Consider the following 27,061-nt stretch of genomic DNA (forward strand, 5'->3'; position numbering starts at 1 on the left):
CCGACAAATGATCAATATAATATCAAAATACACCTTATTACTTATTAAATTTATTTCGAAAATTTACACCTTATTGCTTATTAAATTTTTTTCGAAAATTTCAAAAATTCATGAACATATTTTTATGATCCCAAAAAAGCTTTGGCCTAAAAATCGGTGTTTCGAAGCCGGGTTTAAACCCATAGTAGCTAGGCAAAGTTGTTCAGTGTGATCAGTAGAGCATTTCTCGCATAAAAATGGTTTCGTTTTTTTGGCTATGTGTAAATCGACCCACTCTAATATGTGTACATACTAACACGCTTGTGGATCGCCGAATGTAAGAAAAGTACTTTTCGAAGGCAAACCACGCGGCAAGACTATTTGAAAAGCGCTGAAATTCAAGTTTTCTATACATGGACGCTTTATATATATACAGATATTTACATATGTATATACATACATATCACATATTACATGAATCTTCACCTCAGCAAATGAGCGGCTTTTTTATACATTCACAAACATAGTTAGTTATCTTTTGTATTGATTAGCTGGTTAACCGGCTTGTCTGCTGACTTACTCACCAGCATAGCCTGTCTTACATTGTTAAAGCTATTAATTCAATCAAATGTTTGTAAGCCCTTAGTTGGTCTGGTTTCGAGCTCACTTAAGCTACGAGTGTGTATATTTTTATTGCTAAACTCAAACTCTATTGTTTGAAAGAAATAAAGCGAGACAAAGAACCGGCTGTGGCTGCCCTAACTGCCTGATGAAGTTATTGTCAGTTGTTGTTTGTAATTGTTGTTGGCTCGCATCATCTCTTTCCCTGTGTATTTCCTTTATATAAAATTAGATTAGTGAGTGACTTGTGAAGCATGCTGAAGATAGTGTACACATCGGAAGACTACAAGCATTCACTAAGGTGGCTGCGCGCCGTGCACACAATTCTTCTTCAAAGTAAAAAGCTCATGCCTACTTTCATCACTTTCTCCATATAATTTTCATCAAACATATTAAATTATGCATAATACAGCTGTAAAAAAAATAAATAAAAAAAACTCCCAATAAAAGTTGTATATATATGTTTCAACGAGTATTTTCGATGTTTTAAGGCGTTCGTTTGAATTGTTTATGTTGAATTTTGTTTTCCGAACTTTTATGTCTAAGTTAATCGAATTATAATAGCTTAACGAGTTTGTAGGAGCTGAGCTTTAAGAAGCCTCATTGTATTTTGAGTAACTTATCGATATTTTTTGTATATCCTCTATTGAACTCTTTATCGTCAGGTAAAGCATAGCGTCTTTTACACTTCTATTCAGCTCTTCGACCTCAAATAAGAAACAACTCCAGTTTATTGTAAAAAAATTGACTTATTTGTTCCTCTAGATGGCATTAGAAATAGATAGTGTCGTTAAAACGCATTAGAGATATTCAAAATCTGCCTCTATTAGTCCAAAGCTTAGCACATGTTTTTGAAACTCGATTGACTGTCTGTGTATACGTGAACAATCTTCGGTATTTCGGATATCGAACTGAAATTTGTTAGGCGTGCGTTTCTTCCATAGAACCTGCTCATTTGTCATAGCTGCCATACAAGTTGATCGATGAAAATCAAGACCTTGTATGGAAAAATGTTGTATTCGAGAATGGTACTAAATAAGGTAGTCGGAAAAGTCTTTTCCTATTTTGTCAATAGATGTCGTTGCAGTCGGTGCAGTCGATGTAAACGTCTTTTCTTGTTAGAGGTAACGTTGGAAATTTTTAAGTTTTTTTTTAACTAACCTCAAAAACTAAAAAAAAAACATCCAAATAACCTCAGAAATTATAAAATATTTAATACAAATAGTATATTTGTTTGCTTACAACCATCCAACAATTGTTTGTAAATCACGTATTTTCACTTTCCGGCTCACTGCCTCACTTGCATAAACTTTTTTTGCATCTAAACAACATAGCATAGCAAATTCACTACCAACAACATATTTATTAGACATACATAGGAACTCATGTGTTTGTGTATGTAAATTTGTTGGCGAGTACTTCAATGTTATTACAACATCGGTTATGAATTTTCAATTGAATGCATGGCATTTTCACTAAATGAAATCATCATCACAAAGGTCGAGCGTCGACATGCAATGTACGCCCAGATAAATATGATGACTATAGTATAAGGTATACAGTGTGTGGATATATAAGTGCGGATACTAGAAGCCCGGTGATCTCGTTTTGTACAAATATGCTTAGTATTTATAGTATAGTGACACTGGCAATTACTCGTTAAAGAAAAAAATAGCAAAAATTATAAAATATTTTATATAGTGTCAATCAAATCTTGGATTGTGGCGAAAAGAACAAATAACTGGTATAAATTGCATAAACTGGCATAATCAAAGATATACGGGAGAGAAGAAAAAATAATAATTTAGAATTAGAGTCTCGAAAAGATATCAATATGAATAAGTCTTCGATCTTAGAGAGTATTGTAAAGAACAAATAGCTGTTATAAATAAACTGGCATAATCAAATATAAATAAATAATAATAAGTCTTTGATTCGTTAAATATTGCCGAGTGGCGTAAAGAACAAACAATTGGTATAAATCTCAAAAACTGGCATAATAAAATAGATATAAAAAAAAACTGTTATATCACTAAACTGTGGTATTTGCTTACTTTCTTATATGGAGTTCAATGGTATAGCTGTGTTGAAGCTTTCATCTAGGAAATTTTTAGACCAAAGAAAAGAATGGTTAAATTGTGCAATTAGACGAATGTCATATATTAGAAATCGACTTTTGGGTATGTGAATAGTACTGGTCATTAAATAGCTCAGAATTTCGAGTCGAGTTCCCATAACTATGATTGGATAAACTCAGTTTCAGCACTTAAATTACTTCGAAACCCTCTTCTGACGTCGATAATAGTGGAGTATTACTAAATTTTTTTCTTATCGGCCAAAAAGTTTGTTCTGTCGCGATGTGCATGCAATATCTTGGAAGAATTAACTATTTTAATTTTTTTTTTACGATTTTTACTTTTTACTTGGTATTAAAAAATTAAAAATATAAAAAATACTAATCTATAAAAAATACTAACTCCGAAACCAGACGATAATTTTTTAACCTCGGGTCATAGATCAGTTTATTTGGTTCGGCGACCTTCACAAAGATACCATGTTTTGTTGGCTTTGGAGTTAAATGCTGCTAAGTTTCGATCTAGTAAGCTTACGCCTTGCCTTCTGGATCAGATTTTACCCACAATTTATTGACACATAACTCGTTATACCCAACGTTGATTCCATATTATGAACACAACTGATTTTGAACGACTTTGAATGTGTTATTTTCTATTATCTACCAGCATTTCGTTACTCACTAGTTTTGACAACTAATTTTACAGGCATTTTTATGAACAGTAACAGTTATAATACCAGTTTGTGTAATATTTGACAACCGCAATCGAATACATATGTTCAAAATTGAACAGAAACGTCATAAATGAAACGAACTGTCAAATTTTTCATTTGCTGTCAACGTGTTTCTACTTTTGTCCTTGACATCATAAGCTAATGTATTTACTGTCAGTTTAAGTCCAAAACTATAAAGGGACGAAATTGTCGCAATTCCATCATTCTTCATTTTACATATTTCGCTAGCTCATTTTCACACTTGTGAGTCACTGTAAATCATTTCACAGCACACAACCACTTTATTTGACATTCCGCTTGACGCCTGGCAAATTCATTTGACTCTTGAGTGTCATTCTAGCTATTGCGAAATTGCTACTCAGACAATGTTGCCAAAAATGGTTAAATGTGTCAGTAGAATTTCTATTTTTTCATTTTCCTCATATACATTTACATGTTAAAATACATACATATGTACATATGTGCGTAGTTATTTATTCATTACTGAAGGTATACTGAGAAAATTGCTACCGCTTCATAAATAACAGATGCGAACACACACTTGCGGAGCGGATTATTTCTAGGCATAAATATTCATAAACAACAATTCGGTACGGTGTTTTGGCAATCATAGTCATTATACACACACAAATACATACATATGTACAAATATAGAAGCGCATCCCACTGATTTAATATTGAGTGGCTTTAAGTGCATATCTACATACATACATACATATATGATTTCAAGTGCTTTGTAGAATTTTTCAGACACACACATTTCGCCTGGCAACCGCCATTTCGCCGAACAGCTGAGCATCGCCACCATTTCCCTGCGAAATTCTCGTTTAAATGCAATATTTAAATCGAATAGTCAATTCATTTCGTATTGTGTATTGTGTCTGTCATAAATTTTTAATATTCGCTCACTTAAATATATATCAACAAGCAAACATGTTGCCGGGATGCCGTTACATCGAGCGAATCGGTATATTTATTTGCTTTATCGCCCATCAAGCGTGTAAATTGTCTGTTTGTGTTGGATTGGCAACATGTTTGTTTGTTGAGCTTTTGCCGGCTGTAAAATATAAAGTCAAAATAAAAGCGAAAATCACATAAAGGAAATTATTGCGCGTTTATTATGGCCTTTGATTTATTTGGGAAAATAAGATTTTTTTCCGGTGCACAGACATTTACAGTTTCAACTCTATGGACTTTTTGTTTAAGAAAGGGGAAACTGGTTAGAAAATATTGGTTAAAAGAATGCATTTGAGGCAATTGGACTTTGATTTGAACGTCATTATCTTATGACTAATCATAGATTTTCTAGTTATGAGTTTTGCAGGTATACATATTTATATTAGCACCCTTAACTTGCCTTAACAGCTTCTGAGAGATCATAGAACTGTTGAGTTTAGTGAATTTTTGCAATAAAAAGTTTTATCATGGTTTGACTGTAGTTTTTATACAATAAACATTAGAGTGGGACACAAAAAAAATCGAAAAAATTTTCAGCAAAATTTTGAGTTTTGCAATTTCAAATTTTTTTTTTTTCATAAAGTTATAAAATTTCTAAGCAAAAATAGCCTTAAAATAATCAAACTTCAAGCGTTAATATCTTTTGAACGGTACGAAAAACTCTTAAAAGACCATTTTTAGAGCATTCAATTTTGTACAAATACTAGGAAACGTGATACTTTGACGTGCTCAAATATGTAATTGAAAGCGAGTTTTTGAATTCTTCTATCTCTTAAGGGGCTAGATGGGTTTCCTCGAGTAAAAAACAGCCTTTTTTAACAAATTTTTTCTCATATATTAGAAATTAAATATGTTATTAGACTTTTTTACTGTTACAAACATACACTATTAACAAAAATAATTGGAAATTTTTGGAAGAAAATATTTTAAACTCGGCCATTGCGACGCCATTTCTGATGACCTCACGGAAAAAAGATGCGCCCACGTGGGCAGGATAACTACTTACAAAATCATCTAAACTGAAAAAATATGTGTTTTAGTTGAAACCTTAACTAAGAACTTGGGCGAAGAAACAAAAACTGAAAATTGGATTTTTTTACAAAAGAAATTAAAATATCATTGAAAATTTCTCGACATTTTTTTTAAATAGTTGTAATCGAAAAAAACCCTTCATTCAAGTCTTTAAGAATTGTATCTCAAAAACCTGTGTAAGATTTCATGATGATCGGTTGAGTAGTTCTCGAAAAATCATGGTAACCGACTTCAAAGCACAGTTTCGAGAAAAACGCGTTTAAAGGCGGCGCACTTAGCCTAACTAGTCTCTAGCGCACAAGGTCTCAAGGCTCTATCTCTGAAACTATTACTCGGATGAACTTGAAAACTTAGGACAATATTCTAGAGATATTGTAGAATTTATTAAGGCAATGAAAAAAATCGATTTTTTTGAAACCACTAAACCCATGGAACCCAGTGAAATAATCAAACTTCAGCCGTTAATATCTTTAAAAACTGTTAGGTTTACGAAAACTGAATTTTTATGACTTTTTTTATCTGTTGAGAAGAGAAAATATAACTCACTAAAGCAGAGGACTTTTACGTTACAAAATCAGAGCTCATACGTGAGGAGATTTTCGTAGAGGTGTCTAAGAACCTATTTTTCAGAGTACCAAAAAAGTAAAAGAAGAGTAAAAAGAGTAATCGTTTTTTTGACCATTTTTTGAGATATCGATCTGAAATTTTACACACCTTCTTTCCTCTGCAAGAAACTGCGAATTTGTCGAAATTGCCGATATTCAACCACTTAGCATATAGCTGCCATACAAACTGAACGATGAAAATCAAATTCTTGTAGGGAAAACATTTTTATTTAGCAAGATATCTTCACGAAATTTAGCATAGATTATTATTCAAGACGAAGCTGTAATCTGGGAACATATTATTCTGATCGGACCACTATAGCATATAGCTGTCATATAACCGAACTTTTCAAATTAAGTTCTTGTATGGAAAACTTTTTTGTTTGACAAGCTATCTTCACGAAATTTTGGCAGATATTAAAACAAAAGGCAACCTACCTTCTAGGAACATATTGTTCTGATTGGACTACTATAAAATATAGCTACCATAGAAACTAAACGATCAAAATTAAGCTCTTGTATGGAAACTTTTTTATTTGACAAGATATTATCACACTATTAGTGACAGATTATTATAAAAAGCAGCGCTACATTATCCGAACAAATTGTTCAGATCGGTCCACTATAACATATAGCTACCATAAAAACTGATAGGTCAAATTGGTGTTAAAGATATTTTTATACCCTTTTATGCTATAAAAAATTCAGATGTAAGGGGTATTATACTATATATATATATGTATATATACGTATATACATGTTGCCGTGCATCCGAAGTTAACGTTTTTTCTTGTTTTATCCTCTTAGCCATTTCACATTACTCATACGCCGAGTCTAACCAGGTTCATACATTGGTATTGCAACAAATAACTTTTGGTACTTCAATTTCAATGTTCTAAACTTTATTTCCACATAAAAATAAACTATATCGCACATGCAAATATAAAAAGTGTACAAATTTACCAAATTAACTGGCGGCAATGACACATTATCAACAGTATGCATGTATGTTAGCTCGCTGTAACGAACCTGTCAGCTATGCAAAGCCACATTTCTACACGGTATAAAAGTGTTTGTATATTTGTATATGCATCTATGTAGAACTATACACAAATGCCTTTCGTTGTTTGCTCGTAAAACAACAACAAAAACGCCATCGCGCTAAATGATGTCAACCGAACAGCTTGACGCTGTCACTCGAGCATGTTTGCGGCATTTTTTTTTCTATGTTTATTTCTTTGCATTTTTGTTTTGTTGCTTATTTGCGACTGCTGCTAATTTGCGCCTTATTCTACAGCAACTTAACAGCGTGTTAACATTATGGAGAGGAGACAACATATGGTCATACATATATTTACGCACTTTATAGGCCGTAAAATAGCTACGTGCCACACATTCTTATAGCCTACCCTCACATTCACCCACACACACAAACGGAGAGAGCGAGCAATCATCATCAAAAGTGTCATAAACATAGGCCACTTTCATTTTCTGTGTGTTGTCGTGTGTTGCTTGTCATCCTTACGCAATTCTTGCTGCCTTTATGACACTTTTCCAGCCCCTCCATCCTTCCATCTTTAGACAATTAAGCTTTCATTAGTTCCAGCAACGCCTTGCTGCCTCACGCATACGCACACACTGCAATTTGCTGATTTGATAAGCGTATAAAATGCCATTATCACGCATTACAATTACGCTGTTGTTGTTGTAGTTTTTGTAGGCAGCACACACACTATAATTTTTATGCTCGCAACTGTTCATTTACTACACTGAATTAATTATATGTGAGTGCGCCGTGAAAGAAAGAGCAACAGTGCCACAAAGCTTTAGCGAATTTTCACTTTTATTTTACCCAATTTTTACTCTTCTTCTTCTTCACTCACATTTCCACGAAATTCTTTTGCTAAGAGCTACCCTTTTTGCTGCCAATTTATTAAATTAAAAAGAAGCGCCATTTTATATGATTAATTTCGCCTTTGAAAGGCATATATGTACATATATATGTATGTATGTATGTTTTTATGCATGTAGTAGTGAAGCTAGTACCGTAAATACTTACTGTAAATTAAATGCGCCGAAACAGTTAACTTGTTCACTGCAATATACAAATATACAAAATATGTGGGCAGGCAGGTGTGCGCTTAAGCTGAGTCAGGTGAATGCATGTGAATGTACCAACACACGCCCACATACTTGCATAGCTAAGTATGGATAAAGGCAAAAATTCATTCACTCGTGTTAGCGGTGTTGTAAATGCAGGAAATTCGCCAATAAAAAATATTTAGCATGAATTTCTTTCGTCACTGCTTTTGGCGTGGGCCAAATGCCGCCACGTGGATTTTTGCCATTTTTTACTAACTTTGTTTTTGTTATTTATTTTTTCAGCATTGCTATCATTGCTTTTGCAGGTCGTTGTAAGTTAACAGCTTTTGCATATGCCATATTTTGTTAGTGTATTTTTGTGTAGGGGGATTATCCTTGAACCTTACACTCATCTTTAAAATTCAATTTGCAAGCAGTCGGTACAGTGGTGGGCAGAGAAAAATTACGAACAATATTTTTTTTTTTTTTTGTATAATGGCAAAGAGAAGAAATTTAAAATAAAAAGCTGTTAACTTCGACTTCACCGAAGCTATAATACCCTTCAACGGTGCTTTTCTTATATATATTGGTCAGACACTGAGCGCTGCTTTGTTTAACAAATTTCGTGAAGATTTCTTGTCAAATAAAAAGTTTTTTCATAAAAAAATTTAATTTTTATAGATCAGTTTGTATGACAGATATATCTGAAAGTAGTCCGTGCGAAATATCATGGAGATATATTGTTAGATAGAATTTCTTTCCGTACAAGAACTTAATTCCGAACGTTCAGTTTCTGTTAGTTACATGGGGTCAAGGTCGAGTTATAAGAAAACACGTTCTTTCACTTTTATTAAGATAACTCACCTATTGCCCGATATAAGTCATCCTTAGGTTCAAAAATCTCTATATTAGGTATACGGGGGCTAAGGGAAGTATTAACCCGATTTAACCCATTTGTAGCATTACGTCTGTGTACCATCATTCATTTTTTTTATGAGGAGCTCAAAGTGCTTTAACGATTTGCAATTGTCTTAAAAATCAGTATATCGGACTTTTAGTTAACAGAAAGGACGAGCGTTCTAAGCTGTCCAAGTGAGATCCCTCTAATTATTACAAGCAGGCCTACCCAAATATTGCTTTAGCAAGGCCTTTTTTGAGGGCCGGGAACAGGTCCCTGAAGAATGAGCAAATCCAAAGGGAAAACGATGCTGATTGTCTTCCTCATGGACAAACCGTCAACGCCAAGTTTCACGTGGAAGTTCTCAAGAGACTCAAACGAAGGGTCAATCGGGTCTGACAAGACATCGCAGCCGATTGGAATTTGACCACGACACACACCGCCTTTATTGTGAACAGCTACCTAACCAAGGCCGATATCCCAACGTTTCGGCAGCCACCTACAGCCCAGATTTAGCCTCCCGGACTTTTTTGTTTCCTTACCTGGAAAGGCCGATGAGCCGACAGAGGGGATCCAAGCAGCATGCACCTCGGCTCTCAAGGCTATTCCAGAAAATGCCTTCCGTGTCGCCTTCAATCGCTCTGGCAGCGCTGCATCGACATAGAAGGAGCCTATTTTGAAAGGTTTTAAAAAATTGTAACGATTGGTTCAATACATTTTTTTAAATCGACTCCGTCCTATTACTTTCCGGACCCTGTATATAACAAAAATTTTATATGTAGTATATCACTTTTTAGTTTCAGATCATTCGTGATCTTATTATGGTGCTCAATTTTTAAAAGTAATACTCATCAATAGAAACTAACCTAAAAAAAATTTATTTGAAAACTGTCAATGTGGAAAGAATTGTTTCGACTTCATTATTTTCTTCACATAAAAATATTTTTATCCACCATTTTGGTATTTACACTTAAAATGCTTCAAATATGCACAACACAGTGGTAAAATTCTACAAGTGTTATTTCTTATTAGCCACTACTGTGATTGCTGCACCGTATGCTGCGTTAATTTATAAATATTTGCATTTATTCATTTTTTCAATACAATTTTTTCCTCATCAATAAGCACTTAAGCTATTAATTTGATGTGTTAGCATTGCAAAAGCAGCGAGTGGGCCAACATCCTGAAACCGCTGCGCACATTGAGCGTAAGGAAGTAAACATTTCGGTCCGTGCGACGTAACCCGATATTATGGGTCTATAACTATTTGTGTTTTCATGTGGTATTTTTTTAACTAAACATATAAAATAGTATTATTCTAAGATGGACATTTCCCATTTTCCTAAACAACTTGGCGGCAAAGAATGAATCAAGCCAATTTCTGATATTCTGTATTTCAGTCAGGTCGTTCTGTATCAAAGAAATGATAGTCACAATGTCCAGATTCTGGGCTTTAATATAGTTGAGGCAAAGCTTCCCAGTCACAGTATTTCAATTGGTTTTTTACTAAGCTTCCATCAGGCTGAAAGTTGTCATGATGAAAAATTATTGCCTCATGTCTAGTCGCTATTTCTAGACATTTTTGGGTAAACGCTCGCTTTAATTTGATAAGTTGTGTCGCTTTTAATGATTTCACCCAGTTTAAGACGCTCATAATACAGCACGACCTATCCCACCGAAAACAGAGCATTACATAGACGTCATAGATATTCGGCTTTGCCGTTGATTTTTGGCTCTGTCATATAATTTTTTGCATTTAAGGTTGTCGGAAGGGATACATTTTTCATCACCAGTGCAAAATTTAAAGGATTTTTTTCAAAACGACGCTACAAAGGTAGACCGCCGGGACAGCAAACAAGGCCATATTTTCTCCCGCTCTTTTGATATTTCTACGTCCAATTTAACGTCAACATAATCGTCCAGTTAGATCAACAATTGAGCGTCTAGTGGAAAAAATTTAAACCACACACACAATACAAAATTTTCCCGTGCAAAGTGATACAAAGAAGTGCCTGTAGTGTCGAGAATATTACAGTCTCTCACACGTTCTCAAGCGTTGGGCATCTCTCTGACGTCGTTGTGGCGAATTTTGCGAAATGATATACGGCTACATCCTTACAAGATCGAATTAACGCAAGAACTGAAGCCGCTTGACCACCAGAATCGTCGCATGTTCGTGAATTGTGCTGAACAACAACATGAAAATGATCCGGATTTTTACCGAAAAAACATCTTCAGCGCTGAGGCTCATTTCTGGCTGAATGTCTTCGTCAATAAGCAAAATATGCGTTATTGGTCAGGCAGCATTCCACACGTACTCCACGAGTCACCGTTGCATTCCGAGAAAATATGGTCCTGTTTATGAGTCAGCTGCGTCATTGGGCCGTACTTCTTCTGTGATGATCAAGACCGGCACGTTACTGTGAATGTGAATCGCTACCTCTCAATGAAAACCGAATGTTTTTGGCCCGATTTGAATGTCCATATCATCAAATGTGGTTACAACAGGATGGCGCCACAAGCCACTCAACGAATGTCACAATCGACTTATTGAAAACCAAGTTTGGCAAACGTGATATCTCACGAAATGGTACAGTCAATTGGCCGCCTCGTTCGTGCGATTTTACATCGTTTGACTATTTCCTGAGAGGCTACGTTAAGTCTATGGTCTATGCCAACAAGTCAGCGAAGATTGGTGAACTTCGTTCGAACATCGTGAAATTGCAGCAGTATTGGCCGAAAATTGGGTTCAGCACCTGGAGTTTTGTAAGCGTGCCCATGGTAGCCATGCAAAGGAAATCGAGTTCCATACATAATGGCATCGAATGTACTTTCTCAGGAATGAAAAATTTCATTGATATCCCACACCCGTTTTGTAGTGCTCTTATTGAAAACCCGGTTATTTAACGATTTTGAAATTGTATTAAAACTTTGATCTCCTGTTTCAACTGATCTCGCACATTTAAGTTGAATGGGTCTCCACGTTGTTCGAAAGCGATTTTTTAGAACGACTCACAAGTTCTTATCCATTTATAATCGAAAGCATTCCTAAAATAACTCTGACGGGCTGTCAAATTTAGCAAACCCTACTCAAGGACTACACGCTCCAAATTTAGCAAATTGAGGAGCTTCTTTATATTTGTTGAAAGTAATTAAATCTTGCGCTGACAATTTTGCACTTCACTGTTGAATTTTGATGTCCTGATGTGGCATAGAAATTAATGCGAGCTCGTGTGCCAAGTTTATGCAACACGGCGCTCTGACCGCCAAACGAGCAGTCACGTTATGTAGCAAAAAAAAAGGAAACAACAAAAACAAAAACTACTTACACTTGAAGACTGACAATGAATAAACGAAAAAGGGGCGCGCCGATGCTTCAACTATTTTTTCGTGTCGTTTTTCTGCGCTGCCCAGCTGTGCACTCGTTTGTCATTTTACTTTTTTAAGAATGAGCTCCAGCAACCTGTCGAGCATGTTGCCACTTGCCACTTCTACTCCCCGCTGACATGTTATGCAGCTTGTTGTGGTTGTTGTTGACTCAACTATAATTAAAAGTGTGCCAATGTTTATTTCCGCAAATTAGTTTTGTTAATTAAATGGCAGCATATCCACACACACTCTGAAATACATACATATGCAACCACATGACAATGGCAACGCCGCAGCCCTGCTTCCTTAGACCACCACTTGTTTGCTGTTAGACTGTTTTATGCCACATTTGCTTGGTGATTTGCTTGGTGGGTGTGCTCTCCTTTTATGCTGCCGAGTTGACTGCTGTCCATGCCACAGCATTTCGCTAAGTGGCACGTACAATGAATTGTTGTGTTTGTGGCCGTTCGTGCCACACATGGCCTTTTCCCATTGTTGTCGAAGCGGCATTGTCTCACTTTTCTTACTTTCCGCCCATTTCACTTGCCCCGGAAAGGTTAAGTAGTGTATAAAGTGTGTCAGTTTTATGAGAAAGCCACTCAGCGTAAAGTAAGTGGCGTGTGGAATGCACCATTTGTTTCAACTTTTATGTTGGCGCTTTGTTTTCTTCCTATTATTGTCACACAGTTTTCTTCCTTGTTAGTTTTAGCTCATATTTTGAAGACTTACGATGGTATATAGGCGTAATAGTATTTATCTTTGAAGAATGCGCTGTATTTGGGTAATTTTTTGTTAGCACATTTCCCACGAAAGCTTGAGGGAAACCTAATGTTAATAGTTTCTCGAAGTTCAAAGTTTGGTTAGGCCAAGTTAAAATGTCGATCCAAAGAAAGATCTCACTTGGAGAGCTTAGAACGCCGTCCATTTGTGGTACCTAACTAAAAACTCCAATATACTGGCTCATAAGACCCTTACAGATCGACAAAACACTTTGAGCTTATCACAAATTTGTTGAGACAGCTAATGTCGGTTTCGGCTATGTCTTCTGGTTCGTCGAAGATAAGATTACTGAGGTGTCGAAGTTCAAGAAAAAATTAATTACATCAAAAATGAATTTCTCATTCAGTTGTTAATCGTTAAACTAATTTTATATAAAACCCCAGTAAATCCGTCTACTTTGCTGCTCTATAGCTTACTAGCGCCTCTAGTCTCTATCAGCAACATCAACGTATTCTCAAAACGCCCGCAAACTACTTGAAGTTTCTGCCTTTCCTTTCAACTACCGACGAACTCGCTCGTTAGTTTTCAACTTTTCTATAGAAATAAATATTTTCTAAAATATGTTTTTTTCTTCATTTTTTGCATTTTTTATTAATTTTCTGTTATTTTTATTCACAGCTGAATCGATGTGTGTGCAGAACTCTGGCTGGTGATGCCGCAAAGACTACAGCAATTAATAGCCAACGTAGGTATATTAACCTCGATAGTAACATAGTTGAATCTTCCACAAAATGGCAGTAAGCTATGCCTGTCTCGCGGTGCAATATGTGGTGGTGCCGACGGTGCTGGTGTTGGGTAAGTGTTTCACCACTTTTTATACTAGTATATGGTTATATTAAGTTGACAAGTTAATGCCACGAAAGCAATTTATTGATTTAACTTATTTTGTTTTGAAATTTGCAGTTTTTTGCTTATTATAGTGCCTAAAAGAAGACTATACTTTGGGTCACATAATGTAAAGCATAGTTTCAGGCTTTTTATACATGCGTACGCTTAAGAGTGTAGCAAATGGCATATTATTAAGCGTCAGTTTTCAATTATTAGACTTAATTTTTACGCTTTCTACAATTTGTATGTATGTATATGTATACGCCAGGACTATCCTCAGTTTTTGAGATATCGTTGTGAAATTTTTTCTCACGGCAAATACCTCCTCATTTGTCGGAACGGCCGATATCGGATTACTATAGTATATAGTTGCCATACAATTCGACCGATACAATTCTCGCAACAACCGGTTCTACACATCGGAATCGACCCGGATTTTATCCGGCCAAGGACTTCGGAGATCTAACTCCGTTTAGATCGATGAGTTTAGTTTAAGTTTGTCAACATTGGAACAACGTCTTGCAGAAGGTTTCCTCCGTTTTCTCTTGACTCGTGCTGGCATTGAGTCCAATCCGGGACCGGAGGAATTTTTCTGCTGCATTTGCGCTAAAAAGCTCCATTCAAAGTTCACCTCGTTCAGCTGTAATATTTCCAATGGATGGAGAGGTCTTAAGACCTGCTCAGGCCTTAAGACACACAAGGAGTGGACTACGAGTTACGTGGCCCCATGCTACCAACCCACTACTGCGACCTTAGCCCCTACAGCTGTGCAATCTGCAACTAGTTCGCTCCAAACGTGTCAAAACACTGCACTCCGAACTACGACAAGATGCTTCTTGTTGTCTCCTAGCAAACACTTGCATAGTGAGGCCCGTATGCTCTTAGTTAAGGAGCATAATGAACTCCTCTCCAAGCAGTTCCTGCCGGAACCGCCTCCTGTCGGCATCAAGAGATCATTCCTCAACAACGTCGCCCTACTCCTTTCTCCCTTTGGTGCGACCCCGCCGAAAGTTTTCTATAATTTTTGTATAATAAGAAAAAGCTTGAGGTATAGTTTTAGGCTCGAACTGTGTTCTTTACTATACCTACCGCAAACTACAAAACATTCAAACAAGAATTTTATACATTATAAAGTAATCTGCAGCGGTCAATAAAATTTAAGTAATGAAAAAATGTAGTCTGCTTTTAGGCTGTCTTACTTCGTTTTTGTTTTTTATTTCTCATCTTACAATTTTAACTAAATTTTAATAACAATTTTCCTTTGTATCTACAGCTGCACTATTTCGTCCTGCCGGTATTTCGTTCGTGTACCTGTTAATGTTTTTTATAACGCCCTTTATCCCCATCGCCAACAGTCGTAATTTCAAAAGTTCTGTTGGACCATTTTACATCATACTCATCGCGCTATGTTCACTACTATTATTATGTCATATAGTACTGCAAGTGACAATAATTGCAATGAAGATCGAGTCGATCTTCGCTATGTGTTCATTTACGCAACAGCTGTTGCGACACATCGGCTTCATCAATCTGCAGGACTTGCAGTAAGTCAAAAACAAGCAATAACGATATTTTTAAATTTTAATAATGCAAAATTATTTGTTTCTTTACGCAGTCCGATTGCTGCCGCCGAATGGCATATGCCGGATGTGCTGGTCTTCATCACAGTGGTGATTTCATTCATAGTCATAAAGAAATTGAGCCAGAAACCACCGCCGATCACATTGCAATTGGAAACTGGCGAAATTATACCAATACGCAGTTCAACGGATAGCGACAACACGGACGATGAAGCCTTCTTCGATGGCCTAATAAGAATATGTGAGTGAAAGATAAAATTTGACTTAAATTTTTTTGTATTGAAGTTTGAAAAATAAGTATTTTTTTCTCATAATTTTATTTTTTCATTAATAAGATTTTTTACATTTTAGTAAAAATATTTTGTCATAAATAATATTTATTGTAATATTACTTTTTTATTATTTTTTGTAATAATATTTTTGTTAATAACATTTTTTTGTTCACAATTTTTGTAGGTTTTTTATTATTTTTTATTAAATCTTTTACAAATTTTTTAATATAATTTATAATTAATATTGTTTTTAATAATTTTATTTTTGAATAGATCGGAAGATCACACGTCTGTAATTTTTTTATTAATAATATTTGTTTTTATAAAATAATAGATATTATTTTTTTTTTGTTAATATTATAATTATTTAGTAAGATTTATTTTTAATTTTTACTGTAAATAAAAAAATTCGAATATGTGAGTGAAAAAAAGATTTGAAAATCGATTCAATTGAAATTTGAAAAAAAATAATTTTTTTTGCTAATATATTTTTTTTATAATAAATATTATCATTAAAAAAAATTAATTAATAATATATTTTTATAAATAATATTTTTGTTATACTTGTTTTTATAATAACATTTTTTAATATTAATATTTTTTTATACTATTATATTTTTATTAATATTTCTTTTTTAGTCTTTTTATGAATAATTTTCGAATATGTCTTTGATTTGACTGAAGTGTGAAAAATATGTAATTATTTTTTTGAAAATGTTTTTTTTTATAAAAATTTATTTATTTTTATTAGTATAATTTTTAATATATAATATTTATTGTTACATTATTTCTTATAATCACTTTTTTTGATTTATTTGTTCATAATATTTTTATTTATTATTTATTTTTTAATTTTTTTTATAAATAATTGTCAAAAGTGTGGGTGGAAAGAAATTTAAAAGCAATTTTATTGAAGTTTGAATTTTTTTTTGTGAAAATTTATGTTTTATAATTTTATTTTATTTTTTCTAACAATTTATTTTATTATACATATTTATTTTATTATACATATTTATTTTATTAATAAAAATTTGTTTATTAATAAAAATTTGTTTGTTACCTCAGCTCCGCTCTTCTGCCTGGCAATGCTATTCGTTATAGCGGTGCTGCGACCGTCGGCGCCTGCTGGCTTCTATTTTCTCATATTCTTGCTGAGCGGTTCCTACTGGGCCACCTATAATTCGCTGCGTCGGTGAGTTTGACTCCTTTTTTTGTAAATACAAATAAAATATACCTGTGAGTAAATAATTTTTTTTTACCCTTACCTTAGCGGTTTCTCCGTGCTGCTGCGTTTCCTAATGCTGGTGATCGCCTTGCATTCGGTGTGTATAGTGGCCTATCAGACACCTTGGGCGCAATATTATCTCAGCAGTGATAATTTAATAGCGAGGTTTGTTGATAATACAAATAAAAGTGCCTTAAAGGATATAAAATTTTATTTTTTTCCTTATAGATTGATCGGTCTGGAACCGTTGGTCCTGTCCTCATGCGATCGCGACATACGCGTCATGAGCTATAACCTGAAATACAGTTTCGACTCGTTTATTCTTCCCATCCTAATGCTGTTAACATACTTTGTGCTAGCGCTGACCGCCAAGTGCCTGAGCAATCCGAATGTGAGTATCAAACTCTCTAATCTTCCTTACGAAACAATACCAAGTACACTTTGTTTATAAATACATACATACATACCTACATACATAATATCTAATACTACGCCTGTTTGGGGTGCTCTGTTTGCATTTTAACCAATTTCATGGTTATTGTGTATTAACCAATCGTCGAATGTGCACACAAACAACAACAACAAATGCATTTTCATAGCAAACAAAAACAACAAAAAATTCATAACACTATAAATTACCCCTACATTTTCCAATGGCTTTTGGCATTATTTTCTCTCTATTATTCTCTATTATTTTTATATGAATAATACTTTCGTATGTGAACTAATTTGACTAAAACCAAAAAGTGCAAAATGTAACTGAAATATTTTACCTTTCTTTCTTTTAATGCTGCTTTTGCGTCCAAACTAAAATGCTACTGCTGCTGCGCCGTACAAAATTGGAAAAATCATCTAAAAAAATTTAAAAACAAATTAAAAAAAAATTATTTTAAAATTAAAAAAAATTTAAAAAAATCTAAAACATATGTTTTAAAAAACAATCAAATTCGAACATAACATCTGAAAACCTTTTTATTTAAAAAAATATATCTATTTTACATACTTATGCATATTCCTTTATGCCACTGCCTTTCACATCGAATTCTAAAATTAACATATTTTATTTGTGCACTGTGTTATCTGGCAACTATGCATCTGACATGCCATAGGTCACCGCAAAGCCCAAACCCGTCATAGCCCAATTAGAAAATGGCAGTAAATTAGCTCGTCAAATATCACGCATAACAACACATTCATCGCGTGGTAGTAAAAAAGATAGTTGGAAGCGTGCACAGCGTCTGACTGTAAGCAAAATAAATATATATGTGTATATTTTTTTTTTGAAAATTTTTCTCTTCGTGGCTTAAAAGTACAAAAAAGAAGTTGCCCAAAAGAAAGGAGATACTACGCTCTGCGTAAGAAATATATGCATAATATTTTGTTCTATGAAATAATATATTTTTCAATATCTGCGCGACTTCTTTACATACCCTAACATTGATAGTAACAATAGTAGAACCATAAAAAAGCATTGCCAATGTGAAAATCTCAGGTTTCTTTGTTACTTGCCGGCTTAACGTACAAATACTGCTCTATATCCGTCTATCCTAACCTGAGTTCAATGATATTCAGACTTCTCAATCGTACAAAAATAAAAAGTAAAATTTACGCAGATTAATGCTTCTGCTTAAAAGACTAATCATATACATATAATATTAATATTAATATAGACATTTCTCTCTCTTTCCATTACTTGTATGTATTTCGATGATTTTCGTAACTTATAGAGTTCTACCAGTTTTAGGACCCGTCTGAATAACTAATGACTGTTATGGGGAGTATCTTGTGACCATAATGACATTGCGGTACTTCAATTAGATAAACAGATAATCCAAGTTAGCCGTTTAGGCACTAATGGTCGCAAAGTGTGACCCATTTGCACCGTAAAGCAGTTTTTGAGCTATTGCCACCCTTCAGTTAAATCTATCTAGGCGATTTATGCTTCCAGTCAACTACTTAGCTAAGGAGTTAGATTTACTGGTTAGATTTTCCATGTCCCCTTCCTGACTATTTGTATATACACGAACTATTCCTTCAGTTTTGAGATATCGGTCTGAAATTTTGCATATGTTTTTTTCTATCCAATCTACTTCTGTTACTTTGCTCATCGCTGATATTGGATCATTATAACATATAGCTATCATAGAAACTGACGGATCGAAATTGAATTCTTGTATCGAAAACTTTTTTATTTGACGAGATACGTTCACGAAATTTAGCATGAATTATTTTCCAAAGCAAACAACAATCTCCGAACAAATTGTTCAGATCGGTCCACTATAGCATATAGCTACCATACAAGCTGACCGATAAAAATCGAGATAAACATCGTTTTATCCCCTTTTATGTTATAAGAAATGTACCCTGTAGCGTATTATCCTCGATGCAGCCGAAATAAGCGTTTTTTTTTGTCTTGTGTTATAATATCTTTTATAAAAACGTAGCTCGCATAAAGTTAGGTTTCAACTGCCCTTATTTTCTTTTGAGAAAATTTTCCTTTAGGTACAATTATTCATAATAATTAAAAATAACAACAAAATTATACTTTTGTTATTGTTTTTGTCGTAATCATTTAAAATAAAGTGATAATCAATAATAAAGTTCCCATAAAACTATTTCAAATAATTAATAAATAATTTAATAAATTTGAACTAAAACCAATATCATAATGCAGCATATACTATAAATTAACATTTTGATTATATATTTGTATATACACTCACATATTAAGGTGTAAATATTATTTAGGTCTGAACTTACATTTTTATTCGCGTAGTTTGAAAAATAAAATAAAATAAAAGAATAAACATGTGAATTTTATATATATTTTCTTTTTTTGTAATGCCAAATACGAGATTATAATATTTTGAAAAAAATGTCACCCTAAATACCGGGCTGTGAAAAAAATATATCAAATACGGGATTAAAAAAATGTAATCCATAACATCTTGGGTTAAAAATTAAATTTTTGGAATTAAAATTTGGAATAAAAACATAGATTTTAAACCCAACATCAGAATTAAAAAATATAATCTAATTTTTAATCAAAAAAAATTAATATCAAAATTTTGGAATGAAAATTAGATTTTAATCGCAGCACCAGACCTAAAAAAATTAAATAATTTCATAAAAATTTTGGGATAAAAAGTACATTTTAATACCATCACCAAAATTAAAAAAATTTTAAATTTATTTTTTAATCCAAAATTAATTTATATTAAAATTTCGGCAGAAAAATTTGATTTTAAACCCAACACTTGAATATTCTATTTTTTAATCCAGAATTTTGTACATACAAAATTTGCAACCCTTATGAACAGGTATCTAAGTTAAGTTTACGATTAAGAACACTAAAAACTTGACCTCAACAGTTCGCTTATGAGCCTCAGCTGGTATTCTTCTTTATATGAAAAGTAATTATGTCTTGTATTTATACACTATTAAACATTTTATAAATTGTTTAATGTATCATGATTACATAATTATTAAATGTTGTGGTTAAAGCTTGAAAGATAGGCATACAAAAATTAACTCCGCGTAAAAATTCCTAACTGAACTTAAGGGGTTACGTAAGTTTCAACTGCGGGAAAAAACGCCTATATTCGGCGTTTTTTTCATATATTACAATAAAATCTGAATTTATTACAATTTTTGACCACAACAAAGAGCAACATTTGAATAATTTTTTGTGAATTTTTCATTAAAGCTTTTGGAAATTCAACTATTCGCAGTTGGTTTCCGCACGCACCGTCCAAAAACGTCTCCGCGCGGTGGTCAGTATAACAGATGTAGGATTCATCTAAATTAAAAAAATCAAATCTAATCGGTTAGTTGTTGAGTATATGTCGTGTTTAATCGAAGAATTTGGAAGAAATATAATTTTTGGCAAACTTGCAAACATAAAAATATGATTTTTGGGCTAATTTTTACCACTAATTGCTTTGAAAAAGCGAAAAAAAATCCTTCGATCACTCACGTGGTCATCATATTTAAAATAAACTATGAAAAATTTCAATAAGATCGCTTCAATAGTTTTTAAGAAGTCATGAAAACACGATCAAAGAAACGGTCCAGCCTGACGGGTCACTCTCCCAAAAGTTCTATCTCCTACACTTTTATTGCGATTGCCTTGAAACTTTGGAAAAATATTCTAGACATATCATAGTATTTAAAAATAAATTAAAAACCCGTTTTTTTTTAATTTTAAAATCCGCGTAACCCCTTAAACAATACTCTATTTTATGTGCATATCTTCACCTAAAATGCAAAACAACGTAAAATCATTTTTCACAAGTTTAAGGTAAAAAAAAAAATATTTTATTAAAAATAACCACTTTTATTAAATCACAATTTGAGTTTTGGTTATAAAATGGTTATATATTAGTTATATATGACAGCGGAAGCTGAAAATTTTATGCTACATATATGTATGTGATATGAAGTAGTGAATCGTAAACAATAAAAAATTCAATTCAATTGCAATTTTTTTGATGATATGTTATGGATTTTAGGTGACGAATATAACATTATTTTTAAGCAAAATAGCATAATTCTTTTTATTTTTGGGCACTTGGCTTAGTTCGAAACAGATTTGTAAAATTTAAGTTATTTTGAAATTCAAAAATGTTAAATATTTTGAACACATTGTAAGTTTGATTGAAAGTATTTTTTAAATTAAATTAAAATTAATAATTATTATTTAGTTTTGAAACTATGCTTTAGCTGCTTAATTTACCTCTCTCTGTATTATTTATTATTATTTGTTAACTCCAATTTATCTACAAAAACTCTATTTCTCTTAGCTCTGTATACCTTTATATCTTTTCTATCTGCACACTCTTCTTAACCTAAAAAGAGTATTTATTGTGTAATTTTCAAAAAAATATAAATTCTGCACAGTTTTATTGCTTTCAATTGCGTTTATTTTAAGTTTATGCTTTTCTACTTTTACTTTAGGTTTCGTTACGTCGTGACCAACGTCCGAAAACTACTATCGAACCGACTGAGACGACACCTGTACGTAAACTAACATGTGTGTTAAATAAATAAAACCATCAATTGTGTTAACCAAATTTAACCCTTTCGCTAAAAAAAAACTTAAACTTCATTACAATTAACGCTAATCAACTAATAACTCTGCATTTAGTAGCATTAAGTGTTCAAACTGTTTGTCGAAAATTCATGTTATCCTTGTTATACTACAACTTGTAGGACTACTACTTAACACTTAGTAAATATGCAGTGCCTTTAACTAAACTAGAAACGTATTCCTGCTAAGTAACTGTACATAAGACGTAGATATACATATGTACATGTAAATATTCATAAAAAATCACTGCACTTTATTTTATTGTAGTAATAATTATACTAACAAATTTTGTCTAAAAAAATTAAAAACAAACTAGAATTAGTTTTCAAAAGCGCTTTTGCTTTTTAAAACATCAAGATTAAGGCTTTTAGCGGCGTTAATTATTTCTCAAAATATTTTTTTTTTTAAATATTATTTTTTGTGGCGCTGTCACGGTTGAAAATTTGTACATAGCGTATACACATTAGAGCGGGTCGTTTTTTTCATTATAAAATTTTTTTTTACTATAAAATCGCGTATGCAGGAAATATTCTGCGGAACATTCTGAACAACTTTGCCTGAGACTTTATGGGTATAAAACCGTTTTTGAGCACATTTACCGCATACGCCATTTTTTCAATGTCTGGCTCCATGTAATTCGACCCGCTCTAATACACATATATAAATAGAATTTCGTTAATTTCAACTTGTTTAGAGAGAGTCTCATGTTATTTTCTCTCACTAAAATTTGTTAAACTTTCTCATTTTAATGTGATATATACATACATATACATACATACATATATATGTATGTATAGTGAGTACAGAAATTTTGCTGTGTAATAGCTGTCATTCTAACGTCATAATAGCAATGATTCATGCAAAAAATACAAAAAACTAGTTTTTAAAGAATATTAATCCATAAAAGCTTTTTTCTAAGTAAAAGTATTGGAGCTTAATATTTTCAGAGCGAGATTTTCGCACTTTTCTCTCCCAGCTCAACGCTAATATGACGTCATTCTAGCATTACTTGCAAAATATGAGAGCGCAACAGCATAATCTCGTATTCTTTTACATTGTACATACATCTACACTAGAAATTAAAAAACTTAGCTGATAAAACAATTAAATTTGATTAGAGAAAAAATAATTAAAATTAGAGAAAAAAAATTAAAAAATATAAAAAAAGAAAATAATAAAATAATAAAATTAAGAAATAAATTAAAATTAGTAAATTCAAAAAAAAGTTTAAAAAAAATTAAAATTAAAAAATACAGGGTGTCCAAAAATTAAAACAATATTAAAATTTGTGTCATTTCAATTAATCTCTCGCAGTTGACGAAGTTGAAACACTATTCTGACCATATTTTTATAAAAAAAAAATAAATTAGAAAATACAGGGTGTCCTAAAACTAACGCAAAATTAAAATTTGCTGCCATTTCAATTAATCTCTTCAAAGTTGGCGAAGTTAAAACACTACCGACCAAATTTAGTATGACATTTTCGTACGGCGGCCGCCAAGATGTCATTATTTTTGAAATATTGTGCAATAATGAAGACATGTATTTCTATCGTGTAACGCTCTATTTTTACTAAGCCTAAACTGTCAACTGTCGCTTAATTTTTTTAGGGTTGCCAACACTTTACTACATGAATGGCGGTGAATTGAAATCTTGCTTCAATTTTGGCGTACTCTGTATTTAATTCCAATCTTGCATTAATTAAAAAAATATATATACTCGTATTATTATGACAGTTTCGTCTTTTTAAAATAGTGGGTTGGTATTACAGTTATTTCAAATATTCAATTAATTAACTAACTTTAAATTAACATTCATACACCCAAAAACTACCCCCAAACTAATTTCTACTCATCGTTTCACATTCGTTTTGTCCAATTAGCAACTCTTGTTGGAAATCACCAATTAATTAACCTCATCATTGTGTTCGTTAATTAATGAGCGTTTAACGGTCTATAATATTCCCTTTGTCTATGGTCTAACTGTTTGATTTATGGATTTTTGCATTTTTCCAATTACTTATTCGTTATTTTTTCTAACTAATCTTTTAAAAATATTTTTTTCGCATAGCTGGTGAAGCGCTTGCGCAAAAGTGACGCAAGAGAAGCTTCAAGTGATGAGGCTACCATGGATCTGCAGGACTCCAATTCGCCGGATGTCTTTACGAATACCATATGCGATCAGATATGCTATGGTTTTATAAGCATTGGACAGTTTATTTATCAAAACAGTTATATTTTTACGAATATCTCAATGATGGTAAGTGTTTGAAGAAACCCTTTTTAAATAAAAATGTAATTTTTTTATTTAATTTAAGAAATTAGTTTAAATTCTTATACTAACACTCGCTCTCTGCTTTTTCCAGACCTGGTCCATTGTCTACCACAGCTGGCTGACCTTCGTGCTGTTGCTGTGGGCCAACATACTCTGGATGATACCGAATCAGCGCAAAGCCATGATGCGCTCCAGTCCGTTCATCGTGTGCTATGCTGAATTATTGCTCATAGCGCAATATGTCTACGGCATGAATCTGAAAAACGACGAATTGCCCTCCAAAGTTGAGGTACACCACTTTCCATTTCACTTTTTGCTCACCTCTTAACACTACCGTTGCTTTTTGTTTCAGACCGCCGGCATTAATTTGCAACAAATCGGTCTCGAGCGTCCGCAAGAGCATGGTACACATCCGTGTGTACCGTTAATTGTAAAAACGCTGTTTCTACTCATGTTTTGGGTCACCTCAAGGCAGTTTTTCCAAGAAAAAGCCGAGGAGAAGCTGATAAAACGTCGTGTACCGGTGGTAATGCCAATGGAAACTATCGATTCGGAGACATCTGTGGAATCGCAGAATAAGCATACATCGAAATTCCTTAAGAAAATCGGTGATATTGTGAAAAATCTGTTGGTGCGTTTGTGGATTTGGATGCTGGTGCTGGTGATCTTTTTGTGCGCTATGACTGGCAAATTTATGACCGGTTTTCGCATATGCTACATGGCGCTATTCCTTTTCTTCTTGCTCGTCTTCCAATCCTCCTCGAAAGTGTGGGTCAAAGTTATGTATGGCTTCTGGCTGTTCATCATCTTCTATGCCATGTCCATGCTGATACTTATCTACACCTATCAATTTGATAAATTCGAACAGTATTGGTATGAGTACTTGAATATATCGCAAACGCTGTAAGTAGACAAACCTCGGAAATTGTTGGAATTGTTTGTGTGTAATTAATTAACTTTTCTCTTTTTTTTCTCTTCTCTCAGTCAAAATGATATCGGTCTGGAGCGTTATAAAACGAAAGATCTGTTCCTGCATCTCGTCTCACCCACGCTGATTGTGGTCTTAACCGTCATACAAGTGCATTATTTCCATCGTCGCTTCATCGAATCGCTGCATCAGCGCAAGCCATCCTTATTGCCCGACATGGTATATAATAGAGAGATGGGCAAACCGCCCAAAACAGAGCCGCGTGGCAGTAATGAAGCCGCCAAACTATTGGTTTCATCTCTGAAACGTATACGCAAAATAACAAAACATTACTTCATTGTTTCGAAAAAACTATTTTGGCGTTTCCTGGAGTTGCACATCATAAAAGCCGTTTATATTACGGCGTTTGTGTGTGCCGTCAGTCAGGTAAGCTTTATTTTAGTTGATATAGAATTTTTTTATGAAATTTTTTTTTGTTTAAAAAATAAGGAAGGATGGGGCTAAGTTCGGTTGTAGCAGGACATTTTATACCGTACTCTCGTAATATGCGAGGATCCCAGCCCGGAAAATTATTAAATTTTGAATTACTATAATATTTAATAAAAGTTCGCAATGGGGTCCACATATTCGGTATCTAGTGGCTTAAATAATTTTCAACCGATTTGGAAAATGTTTGTTCATCCGGAAAAGTTATATTTGGATACATTGTCATACATACACATACATTGTTTTTGATTGTTTTTTGGCTTGTGTACTGTAAACTGAAAGCATCAGAAAAAATTTGTGGTTGTAGTTGTAGTCCGATTTCACCCATTTTCGCAAATTTGATCGATATTGGTAGAGTAGGTCCTGGGATATGGCTTTCCATCTAATTCTGGGCGGTGCCACACCCATCGTCTTATTTAGACACCGTCTCGTATAAAGCCCTCTCATAGCATCTGTGATGGAAAATTTAATTATCTGGCGTGTTTATCTATTGACTTATCGTCCTTTTAGTATTTTTTAACATAACCGATTACATACATACATATGTATATAGAGTTGATGGTGTTATTATCCGATTTCATCCATTTTTCCATTATTGTTGTTGTTGTAGCGGCAGAAAATATTCCTGAAGTAATTTCGAGGCATGGTGCCGAGTTGACAGTCCTTGACCGGATAAAAATCCGGGTCCGTTCCGGTAACTTAGACCCGACTGTCGTGGGAACAGATTTTTCCATTGTCGATAGGAGCACTTAAGAGATTTATTCTGAGCGAATTTTGTTATTGTATCTTAAACCTCTCAGAGGCCGGGGTCACGGCCCTTTTTCAAAATTTTTAGATCCCTCTGTGCCTTGTCGTCCATTTTTGTCAAGGAATACGTGTACCAAGCTTCATTAGGATATCTCAATTTTTACTAAAGGGGTTACATGGGTTTCCTGGGGTAAAAAACAATCTTTTTTTATAATTTTTTTCTCAATTAAAGCAACTGAAATTTAGCTTTTTGGCAGATATTTCTAGGCAAAAGTGAAATTTTTTTTTCTTTCGCCGAAGTCTTTAAAAATTGTATCTCAAAGACCTGTGTAAAATTTCATGAAGGTCGATTGACTAGTTCTCGAGAAATCTTGCCAACCGACTTCAAAAACACAGTTTCGAGAAAAACGCGTTTAATGACGGCACACTTAGCCTAGCTAGCCTCGAGCGCACAAGTTTTCAAGGCTGTATCTCCGAAACGACTACTCGGATCCACTTGAA

At 33.5% G+C, this 27,061-nt stretch overlaps 1 protein-coding gene across 7 annotated transcripts in view; it reads left to right on the forward strand.

Moving 5' to 3' along the window:
* The window catches only part of LOC120767326 (piezo-type mechanosensitive ion channel component), a 90,731-nt gene that overhangs the window by 30,662 nt on the left and 33,008 nt on the right, over positions 1 to 27,061 (forward strand). For 6 of the 7 annotated variants that reach the window (XM_040093260.1, XM_040093261.1, XM_040093262.1 and 3 more), the window contains exons 3-13: positions 13,750 to 13,926; positions 15,233 to 15,503; positions 15,575 to 15,780; positions 16,877 to 17,003; positions 17,082 to 17,201; positions 17,265 to 17,427; positions 18,146 to 18,280; positions 24,196 to 24,384; positions 24,491 to 24,688; positions 24,752 to 25,302; positions 25,384 to 25,753. In XM_040093260.1, coding sequence (XP_039949194.1) covers positions 13,863 to 13,926; positions 15,233 to 15,503; positions 15,575 to 15,780; positions 16,877 to 17,003; positions 17,082 to 17,201; positions 17,265 to 17,427; positions 18,146 to 18,280; positions 24,196 to 24,384; positions 24,491 to 24,688; positions 24,752 to 25,302; positions 25,384 to 25,753 — 2,394 coding nt within the window. In that variant the 5' untranslated portion in view covers positions 13,750 to 13,862. Of the gene's footprint in view, positions 1 to 13,749; positions 13,927 to 15,232; positions 15,504 to 15,574; positions 15,781 to 16,876; positions 17,004 to 17,081; positions 17,202 to 17,264; positions 17,428 to 18,145; positions 18,281 to 21,992; positions 22,053 to 24,195; positions 24,385 to 24,490; positions 24,689 to 24,751; positions 25,303 to 25,383; positions 25,754 to 27,061 lie in introns of all 7 variants that reach the window. The other variant, XM_040093267.1, reaches the window with a different exon arrangement.

The sequence above is a fragment of the Bactrocera tryoni genome, chromosome 2, assembly GCF_016617805.1.
Source record: "Bactrocera tryoni isolate S06 chromosome 2, CSIRO_BtryS06_freeze2, whole genome shotgun sequence".
Taxonomy (NCBI): Eukaryota; Metazoa; Arthropoda; class Insecta; order Diptera; family Tephritidae; genus Bactrocera; species Bactrocera tryoni.